The sequence below is a fragment of the Dipodomys spectabilis genome, unplaced genomic scaffold (assembly GCF_019054845.1).
Source record: "Dipodomys spectabilis isolate Male_0828 unplaced genomic scaffold, ASM1905484v1 ptg000024l, whole genome shotgun sequence".
Classification (NCBI taxonomy): Eukaryota; Metazoa; Chordata; class Mammalia; order Rodentia; family Heteromyidae; genus Dipodomys; species Dipodomys spectabilis.
The window spans coordinates 23,002,200-23,021,445 of record NW_024870701.1 but is presented as its reverse complement, the minus strand read 5'-3'; the positions used below and the strand labels follow the sequence as shown (position 1 = coordinate 23,021,445).

General features: G+C 40.2%; 1 protein-coding gene across 2 annotated transcripts in view; it reads right to left on the bottom strand.

Annotated features, from left to right (window-relative positions):
* Setbp1 (SET binding protein 1) overlaps positions 1 to 19,246 on the bottom strand; it is a 354,179-nt gene that overhangs the window by 22,658 nt on the left and 312,275 nt on the right. Inside the window, exons 5-6 of one of the 2 annotated variants that reach the window (XM_042675183.1) lie at positions 4,254 to 4,424; positions 1,759 to 1,844 (exon numbers count right to left, since the gene is read on the bottom strand). In XM_042675183.1, the coding sequence (XP_042531117.1) occupies positions 1,837 to 1,844; positions 4,254 to 4,424 (179 nt within the window). In that variant the 3' untranslated portion in view covers positions 1,759 to 1,836. Of the gene's footprint in view, positions 1 to 1,758; positions 1,845 to 4,253; positions 4,425 to 19,246 lie in introns of those variants that run through there. The other variant, XM_042675182.1, reaches the window with a different exon arrangement.

The following is a 19,246-nucleotide window of genomic DNA, read 5'->3' as shown; positions in this document are numbered from 1 at the left end:
CCTCTCTCCTTGATCCTGCAGCTCTGCTCTTGCTCCTTCTACAGATCAATACCTTCATAACCAGCATGAGTCTCAGATTTTGAGAAACAACAAAAAACTACCTTAAACTAGAATGCTTGAGGTCTTCTTCACACACATGTCTACATGCTCACACACTTAAGCTTACTTAGTAAAACTGTTTATTTTAAACTTATGGCCCACAATAATTTTTCCTATACTTGGATGCTTATAAAATAAGGAATCTGTAACCAAAGATCACCTGTTTGAAAAAGTGTTGTTAGGATGATAGAGCAATTAGTTACTTAGAAAATATTTACCAACAGCCTACAATGTGCTGTAAATTGTTTTTCATTTAAGTTCTAAGTGTTCTGAGCTTCAGTATGTCTTTCTCAAATTTCTTTTTTTTTTTTTTTTTGGGTCCAGTCGTGGGGCCTGAACTCTGGGCCTGGGCGCTGTCCCTCAGCTCTTCAGCTCAGGGCTAGCACTCTACCACTTGAGCCACAGCGCCACTTCCGGCTTTTTTCTTTTTGCTTACGTGGTGCTGAGGAATCGAACCCAGGGCCTCTGGCATGCAAGGCAAGTGCTCTACCACTGAGCCACCTTCCCAGCCCTCAAATTTCTCCAATCACATTCAGCACTGGATCAACACACAGACGCTTCCTCTGAACCATTCCTTTACTACTCAGTGATTACTTACTGAGCATCAATTAGTATATTAAGATGTACACTAGGTATTTTAGCATTCTTAATTTTAAATGAAATGAATATTTAATTAATTGAATTGTTGCAGTATCTTCAGTCTATTTTTTTCTCCCTCTACCCATTTATGTCTATTTTTAAAAATTAATTTTGTGCTGTTAGCTTATGCCTGTAGTACTATTTATTTGGAAGGCTGAGATTAGAAAAACCGAGCTTTCAGGCCAGGACAGATGGGTAGAAAAGTCTAAGAGATTCCATCTCAATAGAAGTTACTGGGTGTGGTGGCAAGCACCTGTGATTTTAGTTCCATCAAGAAGCCTAAAGTAGGCAGATCAAGATCCAAGAACACAGCCAGAGTATATGTGAGACCCTATCTCAAAAATAACCAGTGAATAAAGATCAGAAAGCATAATTCAGATGTAAAGCACCTCCATATAAAATGCACAGCCCTGACTTTAAACTTCAGCACTAAAAATTAAATTTTCATTTTAAATCAACTTATTTTAACTTTTCAATCCTCCCCCACAACCCTTGAAGTTGTCTGGTTCTCCAAAGACATTGTGTAGAAATGATAACCTATTAGAAAATAAGTTATCCACAAATTTATTCTTGAATAAAATCAGAATCAAGTCTAAATTTACTTTGCATATAGTGAAAGATAAAAGAAATCTAAAGAAAACAAAAATCAAGTAAGTTGTATCATTAAAAGTACATATGATTAATGTTCAGTTAATTAAATGAAATCAAGCTCCTACAGACTTCTATGTGCTTGAGTTCAGTTAGAGCTATCTGCTCCATTAGATTATGGGTTTTATTTATGCTTTCCAAAGAAGTGTTCATAGGAAAAAAAGAAGTAAGTCTTTGCTTAGGTTGGGCCAAGGGTAGAAGTGGGGTTCTACTGCAAACCAGGCAGTAAATCAGGAAATCCAGTTGTGTAACCTCAAGTGAATCTTGGGAGGCACCTGCTTCTCCATGTGTGGAACAGAGCATTGGACCTGGATCTGGGCCCAGCCTGTGTATTCCCAGTTCTCACAGGTTTGTGGGAAGCTGTTTATCTGTGGGACGTAAAATCTCAGGAAGGTCTGGCTTCCAGCATCTGGGGTAGATCCTTGGCTTGTTTCCTCTCCAATTTTCTGCTCAGCCGCCTGAGATCCGGAAATGGACCAAATCTCTGCAATTCTCATGAGGGTCACAATTTAGTATTGTCAAAACTAAACAGCCCATTTCTACATCCTGAAAACAGAGGTGCTTTGGCTCAGCTCTGATTCCTTGAGAGGCGGGTGTCAAAGTCCAGTATCCACCATCCCTATTTCTTCTACTTGCTTAGAGTATTTATAAATCGCTTACTGATTGCAAGCATAGAAAGTAAGCTTATATAAGCACATAATCCCAAGACCAGTCTCTCTCACACTGAATAGAAAAATGCAGAGGAGGATAATGGGGGGTGGGGGGAGGAGAAAACCACCTGTCTTTTGGCCACTGGGAAATATCTGTGCTTGGCAAGCAAAAGCGGAAACACAGGCTAATTTCTGAAACCATAAAGTGAGGTCTCCAGTGCTTAAACAACAAGGTGAATAAGCAATTAGCACTACAGACCATAGCCCACAGCTTATTCTCTAGCCAGCTTATTCTATCTACCATGGGTAGATGTCTACCCATGGTAGATATCCAGTCATGGTGTCAGTTACAACTTCTGGCATTCTGTCTACCTGGCTCCCTCTGCCAGACGCTTCCTACACAAGTGCTACTGGTCCATCAAGCCTCAGGGATGGCCTCGTCTCTATTTCTCTGTGATATTCCTTTTCCTTCTTCTAGCTGGCACTCTTAACTGCAGTGTGAAAGGTATGAAGGTTGATTATCATATTTGAGACATGACTTCATTCTTTCCAAAGCAGGTTAATCCAAGACAACTACGGAGGGTACCATTTCCAAGACATGCCACGAGCTACTCACAGAAAGATAAATTTTAGTGTTCAGATTAGGTTGTGGAATTCTATGCTGCTTCCTCTTAACAATGTGTCCTGCTCAATAAAAAGCTCTGAAAAACAGGAAGGAAGGGAGGTGGTATTCCCCACTCAGTTTACAACACAGAACATTTCTTTTCTCACAAAACTCTTGCCAGTATTTTCCTGAACTTGATTTGGGAAATGTCATTGTAAATATTTCTGATTATTTCCACTGGGCTTATTTTCTAATTGCCAGTGATTTTTGTGAAAGAGGTAGGCATGCAGATAAGTTATCTGCTCAAAACCACCTGCTGAATAAGGACACATGCTTGGAGTGAGTCTCTTCTTGGCTTCTAATCATAAGTCATTTTTAAGTACTGTATATTTATACAAATAGTAATGGAATGTTCCATCATTCTGCATCCCATGATGATCGCAAGAATCTAAGCCATGGACACTTCTAGGGTGTGCACAGCCTTGTTGCAGGGGAGAAATTAAGTAATAGACATTGTCTAGTGTCTATTACAAGAAAATAAATGCACATTAGAGACATGGGTACTATGAGCATTTGCAGGAGCTATGGCTGGTGGGGGCCTTGAAGATATGAGCAGGAAGTGAGTAGCACTGTTCTCAAACACAGGTGTTAAATCATATCTGAGGCCCACATTCTTGACAGAAGGGATGATCTTGGCCAAATTGGATTGGCTTGGGGATAATGTGGGGAGAGATGGAAGGGGCTGGACTGTGAAAACCCCAGACTTTAAGGACTCTAGGGGACTTTGGGAATCACTGGGGACTTGGTGAGAAAGTGGGGTAGAATGTATCAGTATTTCAGGGAAGCTCAGAGACCACCATGCTTCAACTCTGATTGTACAAGTGGGAGAATGAGATTTGGAGATGTGCTTTAAGATCCTGACTGTCAACAGGTTGCTGGGGCACATTTCATTCTTTCTTTCTTTCTTCCTTTCTTCCTTCCTTCCTTCCTTCCTTCCTTCCTTCCTTCCTTCCTTTCCTTTCTTTCTTTCTTTCTTTCTTTCTTTCTTTCTTTCTTTCTTTCTTTCTTTCTTTCTTTCTTTCTTTCTTCCTCTCTCTCTCTCTCTTTCTTTTTTGTGTCGGTTGTGGGCCTTGAACTCTAGACCTGGGCACTGTCCTTGAGCTCTTCAACTCAAGGCTAGCACTCTACCACTTGAGCCACAGCACCACTTCTGGTTTTCTGGTGGCTAATTGTAGATAAGAGTCTCCCAGACTTTCCTGCCCAGGCTGGCTTTGAACTGTGATCCTCAGATCTCAGCCTCCTGAATAGCCAGGATTACAGGTGTGAACCACCAGTGCCCGGCAGGGGCACATTTCTTTACTCTTCTGTTTTAGAAAACGGGTAAGCAATTATTTATTTCATTGAATTCTTTGCAGTCTGGTTCCAAGTCGAAGTTCCTTTGTTAGATCACAACCCACGTGAGAAACCCAGTGTGGAGATACTTTCCAGGCTCATGGTCCATGGGAAGTTGGCTCAACAAGCAGTCTTACCTGTACTCAACACATCACTCACCACGGGCTTTCTCCACATCTGTTTTCACTGTGGTAAACCTAAAGCATCTGAGGAGTGCTCACCTGTGTCTGACGTGGCTGCAGATGCTGCGAGGAGTGATAACACTGGAGTGGGTGGAAGGGCAACACTGTCCACGGCAGCTGGCTTCTTCCTGGTCATCATGGCAGACACTGAGCCCTCGCTCTTACTATGTGCTGTTGTCTGGTCCACTTTTAAGTGAGGACTTGGCATCCCTGAGAAAAACAATAACCCAGACCCTGTGGTTGATTTAAAAGAACAAGACGACAAACAACATAAAACTTAACTAGGATCTTCAAACACAGTCATGATTTGACCTCCTGCTGGCACAAACAGAATAAAATTTTAGAAATAAGTAAAGGAAAAGTCAAAAGGATGACTAATTTTGAGGCTGAAGTTAGGAGTGATGGCATTGTAGGCTGGCTTGCCTGGACGTAGAGTAGACCAAGGAGTAATGAAGTGACATATTGTGTCAGGCCCGCATTAGCCTTCTAAGAACCAACACACCTATCTCTACAGCAAGAAGGGGAATCCCCACAATTTTCTCGCTAGGGAGGCTTCACATCTCACCCAGATGGGAAGACAAAACTATCTGAGAAGGAAAAACTAGACTATAGGTACACTCAGTTTAATGTGCAGTTCATCCTAGGTTCTTGACGAGATGTCTGGCTGTAGAGATAAGTTCAGGAAGAGATGAAGTCAGGCTGTGCAGATTGTGTTGGGCAGAAAGGTGAGGGAGAGGCATTTTCTGTGCCAAGAAGAGTATTTCTAAAGTCAGGGTGGGGAATGAACATGATCTAGGCAGGCAATCAGGCTCAGCATCCAACCAAAAGGAAAATGAATGAAGAAAACGCAGTCTAGATATACACAATAGAGTATTCTTCATCCACGAAGAGAAATGAGAGCCTGTCATAGCAAAATGGACAGAACTAGAGGACACTATGTTAGATGATGTGAATCAGACACAAAAGAGAAGCACTTCCATGGTTCTCTCTTCTATGTGGATGTTTAGGGAAACTTAAAGCTTATTGAGTAGAGAACAGTGGTTGCTACATGCTGGGAAGGGGTGAAGAGGAAGGATGGATTGAACAGTGCACAGCCTATGCACACATTTAAACATTCCACTGCACCCCATTTGAATACATATAATTAATACATGTCAATTATTGCAATAAAAAATCAACCTACTAGAGTGTTGAGGAGACTGAGTATATTCATCACCACTAAGCTAAGCAAGTGCTAATATGTTAGCCTCTGACTGTCTGGTCTTAACAAGCAGCCTAAATCATGTCATTAGGATGTTTCCAAGCCTGGTGCAAGATACTCTGGAACCTTTTTTTCCCCCAAGTATTATTCAGGCACTGACACTTTTCAGCTTTGTGATCAAGAGTAAGTTACTTTGAATTTCTAAACTTTTGTAAACTTAAAAATGGTTTAGAGCCACGCCCTGCTGGCTCACACTTATAATCGTAGGTATTCAAGAGGCTGAGATCTGAGGAACATGGTTTGAAACCAGCCCGGGCAGCAAAGTCCAAGAGACTCTTATCCACAATTAACCACCAGAAAACTGGAAGTAGTGCTGTAGCTCAAAGAGGTAGAATGCTAATCTTGAGTGAAAGAGCTCAGGGATAGCACCCAGGCCCTGAGTTCAAGTCCCAGGATCAACACACACACACACACACACACACACACACACACACAAGACCTAGAAACTATTCTATTTCACAAGAGTGGTGGTGAGCATCCAGTGAGTTAATTCATGTAAAGTGCTTAGAACAATGTCTAGCATATGTGCTATTACAGAGGCTACCATTGTTTTTATTACTAATATCACAAGTATGATTTCCCCACTGCTATTTCAGAACCAATTTTAACCAGTAAGCAAAAATTCAAGCTCTCTTTCCTGACCAAGAAGAGTTTCTTAGCACTTTTTACATACCTAGCTGCAAAAACTTACAAGTCTAGAATCTGAGGGTCTTATCCACGTCCAATGGCCAGCTATTCAGTCCCTTCATTTGTAGGCTATCAGCCTCTGCCAGCAGCAGCCACAAACTGGGTTTTATTACAGCAGGTATTTACAGTGTTTTTTTTTTTCCATCTCCACCAACCTGAGTGATATAGTCCCTTCACGGAGTACCATTATCTCTCCACCACAGTGAGATCAGCCTTACATGGGCCTTGTGACAACCCAGTCAGGCATGTAGTGTGGATATTACTATTTTCTCAATTTTACAGATGAGGAGAACTCATTTCCAAGAGCTTAAGGAAAAGCTGAATAATCTCACACTGCTCTTAATGTTAGAGCTTAAAATTTCAAGGTAGCCAGATGCTAGACTGGGATCATCTTGTTACGCTGGGAGCACTAACACCTTGCCACAACCCCATTCTGTCAAAGTGAGTTCTATAATACGGACACAAAGGCTTTACTGCCATATGTAGAAAAGGTACCTCTATTCTCCTAAGGCGAAAGCCATGCTGACATTCTCCTTTACCTTTTACCTTCCACCTTCTCTCCACTCTGATCTTTAAAACTACTGCTTGAGCTGGGCGTCGTTGGCTCACAGCTGTAATCCTAGCTACTCAGGAGGCTGAGATCTGAGGATCACGTTTCAAAGCCAGCCCAGTCAGGAAAGGCCCTGAGACTCTTTTTTTAAAAAAAAAAATAAGTTTTTTTTTTATTGTAAAAATACTGTACAGAGGGGGTTACAATTACACGAACAAGGTAATGAGCACATTTCTTATCAAGCATTGTTGCCTCCTCCTTTGTTTTTCCCCCACCATTCCTGCCCTCCCATCTCCACGACTATACTCCCCCCCTCCAGCAAAACTGTAAAGTTCATTTTCCACACAGCATTTTGTACATCTCATTGTTGCAATGGGTCCACCTGTATCCCTATTTAAACAATTTGTTTTTTCCCTTCCCTTCCCCAAATTATACCATCAAATACAGTGAAAAAAAGTGTTATACCATGGGGGAGGGACATACAAAATCACCTTATAAATACATTAAAAACAATAACAAGAAAGAAAACACCACTTGTGTCCTTATCTTTGAGTTCATTTCTCCTAACATCATCTTATCTGACCTTTTCTGCTTGACTCAGACATATACTAGTTATTGCAAATAAGAGAAACCATGTCATGGGACCTATGTTTCTTTGGGCCTGGCTTGCTTCACTTAATATAATTTTTTCCAGGTCTTTCCATTTCCTGACAAATGGGGCAATGTCATTCTTTCTGATGGAGGCATAGAATTCTATTGTGTGTGTGTGTGTGTGTGTATGTATTATATATGTATGTATATATATGTATACACACACACACACACACACACATCCACTAAACCACTCAGAAAACCAGAAGTGGCGCTGTACCTCAAGTGGTAGAACACTAGCCTTGAGCTGAAGAGCTCAGGGACAGCACACATGCCCAGAGTTCAAGCCTCATGACTGACAAAAAGCAAAACAAAAGAACAAAAACAAAACAACAACAACAACAAAAACCCTACTGCTTGAGAATCCACAGATAGCCATACCATTTCTTTTTTTAACAAAAAATGTATTTCATTGTCATTTTTAATTTTTTTTGTTGGTTGTGGGGCTTGAAATCAGCTCCCGGGCGCCGTCCCTGAGCTTCTCTACTTAAGCCTAGTGCTGTATCATTTTGAGCCTCCGCTCTACTTCTGGCTTTCTGGTGATTAACTGGAGATAAGAGTTTCACAGACTTTCCTGCCTGGGCAGGCTGTGGACTGTGATTCTTAGATCTCAGCCTCCTGAGTAGCTAGGATTACAAGTGGGAGCCACCAGTGCCTGGGTGTTTTATTCTATTTTGAAATAAGTAGTTGGACAAAAGTAGTTCAAGTAGTTGGACAAAAGCATTGCCATTTAACAAATGAACATGAATAGAATGTATCTTGGTCAATGTCACCTCTTTCAACACTCTCAGCCGCCCTACCCTGACAACCCATTCCCTCACCTTCTCAATTTTATAGGATATACATTGGATTTCTGACTGTATTCTCCCCACTTTCTCCTCTTCATTTGTCTGCTGCTTTCTCCCTGACACCTCTCCTTTTGAGTTCCTGTTTCCTAGTGTTTCATTTTACTGAACTTTGACTTTGCCTTTCTGAGAAATTGCACTATTTGAGTTCTCTCTTGAATCTACCATATATTAGTTAATACATTTGTAGACATAGTGCATAGTACCCAGTGTATTTATTTATATGTTTATAAGCCGAATCTAGCTTCCACATAAAATAGAATGATTACAAGGTAAAACCCTCAAGATTCACGAATATGTGGAATATGCTTTGTTAGTAAAATATGTAGATATGCTTACAATAAGCTATGTACAGGATAATACACTTAAATTGTACAGAGAAACATCTGTAAAGTGATCAAATCAAACAGTTAACAGGATTTATTCTGAGTGAAGATTGCTCAGAACTACTCCCTAGCCTTTGTTATTGTTAATATTTTTTTAAAAATCATAAACTTTCTTTTTTTATAGTGCAGAAGCAAACACAGTTTGGAAAAAATGTAGACATTGATCAGAGCATGGGGTAGAATGACTGATGTACTGAACACAAGTCTGCTTAAACATGTGTGTACTTAACACGAGTCCGCTAATAAATCTGATAAAATAAGGAGAGTGGGTAGGGGTTTAATGAACATTCCTCAGTTTGGTTCCTTGTACGCTTACTCAGTGAACCCCTCAGTGAAGCCTGCAGAGCCTACCCAGCACACTTTGAAGCCCCAAACTCTCCGAGTTCTACTGACAGCTGCTCCTTTGATAAGACTCACTGATCAGTCATCTTTGTACCTGTGAACACAGGCTGGGCAGGTACAACTTTGTTTAAATTATGATATGCATGGGGAAAGAGGACAATAAACAGGATTAGTAGATGAATATTTAATTCTCACTTGGGAACCCAGTGATTTCTGTCATTTCAGTTGTACCCATTTCCATGCAAATGCTCGCAGTCTCTAAATTAGTCTCAGTCCACATCATGTCATTAAACTTGATCATACCTCTGTTGGGCACACTTTGTGACTCAAGTGTTTATGTTATAGAGCGAGTTAAATGTAATAAAATAACACTTAAAACACTATGTCATTCAGATTGTCACTGTTCAGCTCCTTCAGAAAACCCTAGATAATTGAGGACTTTATAGATTATAGTACTGCTTACTAGTTTATCAATTGTTGGAAATAAACTGAAGAAAAAAATAATATGGCCAATCTTGGCTTTTAGTCTGTATTTTTTGATTTTGAAAGGATAATGCAAACGATCTCAGAAATAATATACAGGAACAAGAATAGTAGATAAATTTTAAAGCAAGGGCAGTCTAAATATATATAACAAATCGCACAATCTGACTTGGGGGAGGGACTGATAACAGCAACTGCTTCTTGAGAGAGGGATACTGAGCGAGTTGCTACTGAGAGACTTTGTTTCCCTTCATCCCAAGGAGCAGCAGGTGCTCCATGGTGAGTGAGGCCAAAGTGGAGAGACATTCAGGGGAATTCCTTCTCAATGAGTCTGATTTCTGAGGCAGAAAGTTGATCCCAAAGATACCTAAATAGAGCTTTGTTCAGACAGGACTGTGGAGATGTAGCACCCCTGTTTATATTGGGGTATGAGAAAATGCAGGGTGACTTGGGTCTGGAGTAGGATCATTATGGAAGTTCAGATGGTGTGCAGAGTTCCTGGTAGATTAATTCTGGATCCCAACATAAGACACACAGCACTGAGGTTTGCATATTTGCAGGCCAGGGTATTTCGAAAGGAGGAAATAATAATGTTAATGATATTGCGGATCCAACATCTGCTCATAATTAAAAGAGGCAAGTGGAAATAAAAAAATACAGCTATAACCTGTTGAACTCTAATGATAAATACATACCATATATATATATATATATATATATATATATATATATACATACATTTATATATGTGTGTGTGTGTGTGTGTGTGTGTGTGTGTGTGTGTATATATATATATATACATATATATAGTCATTCTTTGAAACAGGTCTGTACCCTATCAAGGGACAGTTACTCATTTTCCAGGGTAATTTCTCATAGCCCAGTTATCCCCTCAAACCTCTACCTGCACACCGTGTTTGCATTAGGGACTTGATTTATGGATTCCCACTCCCGCAATGCACAAGCTGACTTCCTGTTGCCTTGGTTACTTGGACCTCAGTTCAAGGTTAAACTACTCCCAAATCAAAATCAGTGGCAGGCACTGCATCTAGTGGCTAGGTTATTGACTGCCCCAGGATGGGAAAAGGTCAGAGACCAAAGCACTGTTTACTGCCTTAAGGGTAAGTCAATAGCTTCAATATTTTGATCCTGTTTCTTCCCAAGTAGAAGCTGCTGCTCAATTACCTCATCCCCAGGTTGCTCAAGGTCACCAGGGGCAGGGCAGAGAAGCAGTCTATGGGGCCTGACTTTCCCAGAGTCCTTTTAATGAGTTTTGTGACCTTGGGTAATAAAAAGCAACAGCTTCTTGGTGTCATTTGTATATTCCACTAAGGTTTATAAAAGTCATTATCTACTTGATCTCATTTCTTTATAGGGAAAACAAACACAAACAAATTTTGTACACTGGCTACTGTTTATTCTCCTTCTCAAGATAAGGAAAGTTAAGAAAGGTCATCTGAAACCAAGGGGCTGGTAAGAGATGGTGAAATCCACATCCTCCGACCCATTAGGTCACCCACACAGGTTCCTTAAAGTAAAGGAGATGATGGAATCACCGCTGTGCACTTGCATGAAATTTGTTTTGCAACATTTACTACAGTCAGCAGAATATCTGTTTGACAGCATATAATTCATATACGTTGGTTCAACAGCCTAGTTAGTTTTCTGATTCTACAATTTCAAAGCTGGTGCTTTGTGTCGATCAGGACTAGGCTGGCATGAAGAGAGGCTTCCATCATTGGGACAGCTGGATTTCCTGTCACCTCACAGATCCCCCCCCTATGTTCAGAATGGTGTGAATGGGGAGGAAAGATGCTTTGTGAAGTTAGTGGTTTCTAATCTACAGAGAACTTGGACATGCACTCTGCTGTTTTCCTCTCTCCCATCTCCGCAGGTAACACAAAGTAGATGCTGAGGTCTCTAAGTCACAGATGAGTGAACGAAGGCCCAGGGGAACAGGTGATTTGTCCCAGCTCACAGACCATGTATGTATGTGAAGCAATGTCAGAAGCATGCAAGTCTCTTGACTCAATATTCTTTTCCTGACTTTTGAATAAACCAGTGAGTGATTTTTTTTTAATTGTGAAAATACCGTACAGAGGGGTTACAATTACATGAGCAAGGTAATGAGTACATTTCTTATCAAGCATTGTTGCCTCCTACTTTGTCTCCCCTTCCCATCCCTTCCCATCTCCCTCTCCCCCACAACCCTCTCCCCCCCAGCGCCAAAATTGTAAAGTTCGTTTTTCAACATAACGTCTTGTACATCTCATTGTTGCAATGGATCCACCTGTATCCCTATTTAAATAATTTGTTTTTTCCCTTCCCCTCCCCAAATTATACCCACAGTGAAACAGTGGTTATATCATGGGGGAGGGACATACAAAGCAACAAAGAAATCATCTTATAAATATATATATTTTTTAAACAAGAGACAACTGCTCCAGCAAACATGATAATTATACTTTTTGTAAACTATGCTGGTTGTCTAGTCAGACTTTGACGTTATCTCTTGTAGCTAAAAAGAGGAATATATGTTGCCAAAGAATAAAAAAAAAAATATTCAAAGGGCAACACTGACCAAGGTACATTGTATTCATAAACTTTTGTTGAATGGCAACTCCTTTGTACAACTACTTAAAGATAATAAAATCAATAAGTAAAATGTCAAAAAAAAGAATATGAGAAAACTAAAGCTAGATCCTTATATATCACCCTGCACCAGAATCAACTCCAAATGGATCAAAGACCTTGAACTCAAAACAGACACTCTGAAAACATTACAGGATGGAATAGGAGAAACCCTACGTCTCCTTGGCTCAGGCCGAAATTTTCTGAATAGAGACCCGGAAACACATCAAATCAAAGAAAGGTTGGACAAATGGGATTGCATAAAGTTGCAGAGCTTCTGCAGGGCAAATGACATAGCTAGCAAGATCAATAGAAAGCCCACGGATTGGGAGAAGATCTTTACTAGCTATACAACGGACAAGGGTCTCATATCTAAAATATACTTGGAACTCAAAAAATTAAATCCCCCAACAACAAATCCTCAAAGAAACAACTGCCCAATAAATAGGTGGGCGAAAGACTTAAAGAGAAGCTTCTCTGAAGAAGAAAGAAGGATGGCCAATAGACACATGAAAAAATGTTCAACATCCCTAGCCATAAAAGAAATAAAAATCAAAACAACATTGAGATATCACCTCACTCCAGTTAGAACAGCAAAAATCAAGAACTCTAACAACAACAGATGCTGGAGGGGATGTGGACAGAAAGGAACCTTACTTCATTGTTGGTGGGAATGTAAACTTGTTCAACCATTTTGGAAAGCAGTATGGAGGTTCCTCAAAAGACTACACATAGAACTCCCCTATGACCCAGCAATCCCACTTTTGGGCATTTACCCAAATGTTTACAAACAAGACCACACTAAAGCTACCAGCACAACTATGTTTATTGCAGCATTATTTACCATAGCTAAGATATGGAACCAACCCAGATGCCTCTCAGTAGATGAATGGATCAAGAAAATGTGGTATATATACACAATGGAATTCTATGCCTCCATCAGAAAGAATGACATTTCCCCATTTGTTAGGAAATGGAAAGGATTGGAAAAAATTATATTAAGTGAAGTAAGCCAGGCCCAAAGAAACATAGGTCCAATGGTTTCCCTTATATGCAATATCTAGTATATGTATGAGTCAAGCGGAAAAGGTCAGATAATGTGATGTTAGGAAAACGAACCCTTAAATATGTATTTTAATGTTTTTTTTTCTTTCATGCATGTGTTTCTAACGCATTTATAAGATTATTTCTTTGTTGCTTTGTATGTCCCTCCCCCACAGTGTAACCCCCGCTTTCACTATATTTGATGTCAGTGTAACTTGTGGAGGAGATGGGGACAAACAAGTCGTTTAAGGATTCAGGTGGACCTGTTGCAACAATGAGAAGCACAAAATGTCATGTCAAAAACGAGCTTTACAATGTCGGTGTGGGAGGGGGAGGGGGGAAAGATTGGGTGAGGGGGAGGGGGGAAGCTGGGAAGGGAGGTGAAGGGTAAACAAAGGAGAAGGCTGCAATGCTTGGTAAGAAATGTATGCATTATCCTGCCCATGTAATTGTAACCCCTCTGTACAGTATGTTCTCAAATAAAATAAAATAAAATTAATTAAAAAAAAAAAAAAGAATATGAGCCCAGTAATGGAGAACCATAACAGAACTATGGAGAACCATAGTCTTCTAGAACAAAACCAACAAATAAAATAATTTGACATTATTGACTTTGATATTGTCCTTTTGTATTGTGAGCAAATGAACTTCCCTTGTAGCCAACAAGAGGAATATATGTTGCAGAAGAATATAAACTCAGTAATAGAGACCATAGGATTTAGGAAACCATAGTTTTCTGTGTCCATATCAACAAAAAGATTATTTTTGTTGTCTCATTCATTAATTCCACAACTACTTACTGAATATCTATCTTACTAGGCAGATGCTACTGGTTAAAACAATTAAACCTCTTGCTCTTTAAGAATTAGTTCTCATATGTTCTTCATGCTATAAGGGTAAGCATTACCGTTTATAACAGCAATGATTAAAGTGCTTAACAATTTTAATAATTAAACGGCAGACCCTTTATTACTCATATGACACCTTTGTGTGAATTAGCAAAAATTCACCCAGATGGATATAGCCCCATGATTTCCTGAGCCAAGCTAACAGAAGATACCTGAAGAAGGCATCATTTTCTATGTGAATTAAGAGCACAGCTCGGAGACAGGAGCATGAGCTGGATTTCAAGCAGGATATTTACAGATACCAAACAACTTGCTTAAAGAGAGACAGTGGCTCTATCACATTAATTTTGTGTCCAATGAATTTTACTTCAGCTCAAGACCTTAACAGATGAAGTTAAGCCTGCTGATTGTAGCTCACCAGAGTACTTAGCAGGCTGAGATCTAGAAGGTCATACTAGCAGGACATACACCTGAAGATCATACATCTGGAGGACACACAAGGCCAAAAGGTTTTCTAGAGTTCATCTCCAAAAAAATCAGAAAAGTCATGACTAGAGGTGTAGCTCAAGTGGTAGAGCACCAAACTATCAAGCACAAAGCCATGAGTTTACCCAAAAAAGCCCCAGTATTACAAAAAAGAGATGAAATTAAGGCAGATAATATTCAAGCAGATACTGTACATTATGCCTAGAATAAATTATTCTGAAATTATCAATTAATTGAAAACCGAGTAACAGAACATGGAAGATGTAATCTCTTGGGGGAGATGGATTTGAGGTAGGGATGGATTTGATAGAGTAAAACATGACATATACACTTATGAAGCGGATAAAGCTGATATGATAGGAGGGCAAATGAATGTTCCCTGTATCAGGAGAAAAACGAGATTGCATGTGGGCTCCAATATTGTCTGTTTCTCATCTACTCTTTATGTAAGCATTTACCAAGAATCTGCAAGTGCCAGATACTATTAAGTTCTATCCCCTGTATCTCTCTTTGTATAGGACCAATTCTTCATTTAGGAAGACAGATGAATGCAAAAATTCCACTCTAGAAAGTTGGGTAGAATTCTATAACCAGAAATGAAGAAGGGCTTGCTATGTCCGGGAAATGACCAGAACAAAAGCAGAAATAGCAGATAAAGCTGGGAAGTAGGCTCAGTGGTAGAGTGCTTGCCTCGCATGCATGAGGCCCTGGGCTCAATTCCTCAGCATCACATAAGCAGAAAAGGCTGGAAGTGGCACTGTGGCTCAAGTGGTAGAGCGCTAGCCTTGAGCTGAAGAGCTCAGGGACAGTGCCCAGGCCCAGAGTTCTGGCCCCATGACCGGAAAAAACAATCTGATTAGCTCTTGCCTCTAATGCTTTATCAATGCAGAAACCAGGTATAACATTTGCATTTGATGGGACCTTTTAGAGATTTACAATGAGTCATTTGCAGTAAATTCTACTGATGCAGATGTTAGGCGTTCCTGACCCTCTGTTATCATCAAGGAGATACTTCAAATAGCAAAACTGCAAAGAGGCAATGTCCCACATTGAGCAAGATGAAAATCTTCTTGTATCTCAGACACAAGATCATTTTGCAGAGAGAAAAACATAGAAATAGAACATATTTTGTTCTAACTCAAAAGTTTCTGGATACTTTAAATTCAGGTAACAATCCTTGCCTAAGTTAATTCCTACACAGTGTCTCTCTCTCTCTCTCTCTCTCTCTCATACACATGCACATACACACACACACACAGAGGAATTTAGAAATAATAATAATTGGAGCTGGGCAATGGTGGTTCACACCTGTAATCCTACCTCCTTAGGAGCCTGAGATTTGAAGACTGTAGGTTAAAGCCAGTCTGGGCAGGAAAGTCTGTGAAATTCTTATCTCCAATAAACTACTCAGAAAGAGCCAGAAGTGGCACTGTGGCTCAAGTGGGAGAGTGCTAACCTTGAGCACAAATAGGCTCAGGGATAGCACCCAGGCCCTGAGTTCAAGTTCCAGGATAGGAAACAACAGCAAAAAAGAGCTTATATAATAACCGAGGGAGGAAACAATTCATGACTTCAATTTAGACATACAATGCAGCTGATATGCTTTTTATATCTTTGGTGATTAGGTAGCTTAATAATTTGCTACCATAACATACACAGAACATATTACAGGTTATTGCCAAATAAAAACACGAACCTGGACAAAATAAAGCAAGGTAGTTTATAACTGGAAGGAAACCAGAAAGTCCTTTCTGCATCTGAGCGTAGAAAGGGGCCATGACTTGCTTGCCTGGTGTCACACAGAGAGGAGAGCTGAGCCGTGTCCCAGCATCCCAGACCAGCATGCAGGCTTTGTGCTGCAAAGTTTCGTTCTCTGATTGTAACCTTCCTGCTTTCCTGATGCATGATTCTGATTCTTCATTCACAGGGTAGATTCAAAACAGACCAGGTTCACAGCGGCAGATGTACCATAAGCAGTAGAATCATTGTTTCTGGAAGACTCTCTCTAGATTCTCCCTAACGTGAAGGGCTTAGCAATCAACGTCAGTTAATATACACACATCTTGTATGGTGTCTTCCTTTTTACCGCTAAAGTACACAAAGCACATCTGCATGGTAATACAGATCTCCCTGAGATGCTAACTGGGTCACCTTATTTGCATTTTGATTACTGCTTATTTAGAAGCCACAGTGAGAAAAGAGCCTGATATCAGAAGCTTAGTGCATGTGTGTACATAAATATATGTATAAATAGATAAATGCACATTTACTAGTTTGTGAAAGATCAGCCCCATATGTACATATTCTCATGGGCACATCTGTAGAAGTCTGGCCAAATATGGAGATAGGAATTATAAATATGATTAGGCAATCTAATTAGACTTCTCAGTGAAATATACCCCTATTGTATCTGGCTAGAGAAATCAATTTGGCATCTATTCCCCTTGTTAAGTAGACATCTCTGTATGTAAGGGGAAGTTGCATTGTACCAGTTCTTCCAATCCCCTACTTTATTCCACTATAAAATGTGCATTCCTATGGAATATAAAGTAGTGACCATGTGCAGGCATGCACATATAGAGTGTGTGCCAGCAGAGCTCTCTTCTTTGCAACAGGAGAAAAAAAAAAGGAATCACAGAAACTCAGACCCATCATTAGATAGATCTCCTAATCTTTATCTCTAGTAGTTCAGTCAGACGAGCTAATACCATGATGATGGCTTTGAAATCTCTTAGGAATTGGATGAGGAGAAGCGATAGTGATGAACTCCCAGCTAATAAACACAGAGTGCTTATTTCGGCAGAATGATCAATTTCTAGATGTCCTGAGGCTTGTCTGATACAGTTGATTTACTCATCCTCGCTTACCTCACTAATAAAGCCAAAGTCCACCATCAGATTACAGAGGTGGCTGGGATTTCTTAAAGGGGCAGCAGAAGCTGAGGTTAGCACTCCTCACCTCCCTTTGAGCACCCCTCGGTGGCCACAGTCCCTGGAACTTCAGTTATCTTTCTTGCTCAAGACTGTACCCAACAGACTTTGGGCTAGTACAGTAATACAGACAATTAGTTTGTTATCTTGTTAGTAGAAATTTAATGCAATGATCTAAAAGAACTCTTACATATTGTGATAAACTTTAGTGCCTCTGGGTGGCTCCTTTTGCATTGGGCTCATTTCACATCTCATCCATTATGTAAATGAGATTTGGAAATAGTTGAGTTTCACTAATGTAGTTCCACTCTGATGGATTGGAGAGTCAGTCCTACGGAAACTAATGAGGTTAAATGCATCTCAACATTCCTTTCTACTTGGTTGGTTCTGCAAGCCCCTGTTCAAGAAATGAATGTAATCTATTTTTTTCCCCAGCCATCTTCTAAGGTAATTTCACTGTTGCCTAGACCCAAAGTGGTCTAAAATAGGTTTGATTTCGATGATGCCAGCCTGTGCTCATTGCAGCCACTGTGTTACCACAGAGTTCACGGACAGCATTCCTTCACATTGGAGCAAGACTGACACAAGGATTGAAGACAAAGGGGGCATATTTTAATAGCTAATGCATCTCAAGGTATTTCTAAATCACCCAGAGAAGATTGGGAGAAAATTTCCAGGTGTGGACAATGAGGATAAAGAATCTGTGGTAGGCTTGAGATTAGAGAGAGAACTATTATTACAAAAGTTTGGACTGACCAACAAATTATTCCATTTGGTTCAAAGATTGACAAGGAATCCAATCCAAATGATTCAGGGCCCAGGTATGGGCTGGAATTATAAGTAAGGACTTATTATTTTGGGTTTTGTTTTGAAGGTCCAAAAAGGGGAGGTCCAAAGACAGAATGGTATCCATAAAAAGGAATGACAAGCATTTCAGGAGAAGCAACCTCCACCCACTCAAGGTCATCTTATTGGAGAGTGAAGATGAGTTGCTAGCTCCTTCATAAGGTAAAAAAAAAAAAAAAAAGTGAAAATTTTTAGTCTTTTTTTTTTTTTTTGGGTCCAGTCGTGGGACCTGAACTCTGGGCCTGGGCGCTGTCCCTCAGCTCTCCAGCTCAAGGCTAGCGCTCTACCACTTGAGCCACAGCGCTACTTCCGGCTTTTTTCTTTTTGCTTATGTGGTGCTGAGGAATCGAACCCAGGGCCTCATGCATGCAAGGCAAGTGCTTTACCACTGAGCCACCTTCCCAGCCCTTCTTTATTTTTTTTTTTTCAAGGAGGGGGCAAAGAGTGGAGGAAACTAAAACAAAGATGTGGAGGAAAATAAAACCATTCTGTATAAGAAGCAGAACCCACATGTGTTAGGAAGTAATTAGGAACCACTTAAGAGGAAAGGAGCTTTACGCTAGTGAGTAAGATGTGATCCTGAAGGTAGATGGACTTTGGTTTAAATACCAACTCTGTCAGTTACTACGTGGTTGAGACTTTGTTCCAGTGATCTAACCACTCAAAGCTTCAGTTTCCTTGTTTTGTTAAAAAAAAAAAAAAGGGGGGGGGTGGGAAGGAGAGATTTATAAAAAAAAAGGCTCAGATATGAATTAAGTAAGATAATGCTTAGAATATGCCTAACATAAGGGGTAGAGAACATGCACAGAACAGGTCAGCCAGGAGCAAGAGCAGGGCACTTGGGATGTGTTAAAGGTCGGAGCACAGGACTCCTCCTTCTGGAGGAAGGAAGGGGTTTCTGGACAAGTCATTGCTCCATCTCTGCCATCCCAACAAAGGCAATTTTCTGAAAGCTGGAACCATGGGAAGTAAAGTCTCCTCAGCTCCTAAATATTCAAAATATTGTTAGAGTTTGATAACAAGGAAGCAATTTTGTGCACGT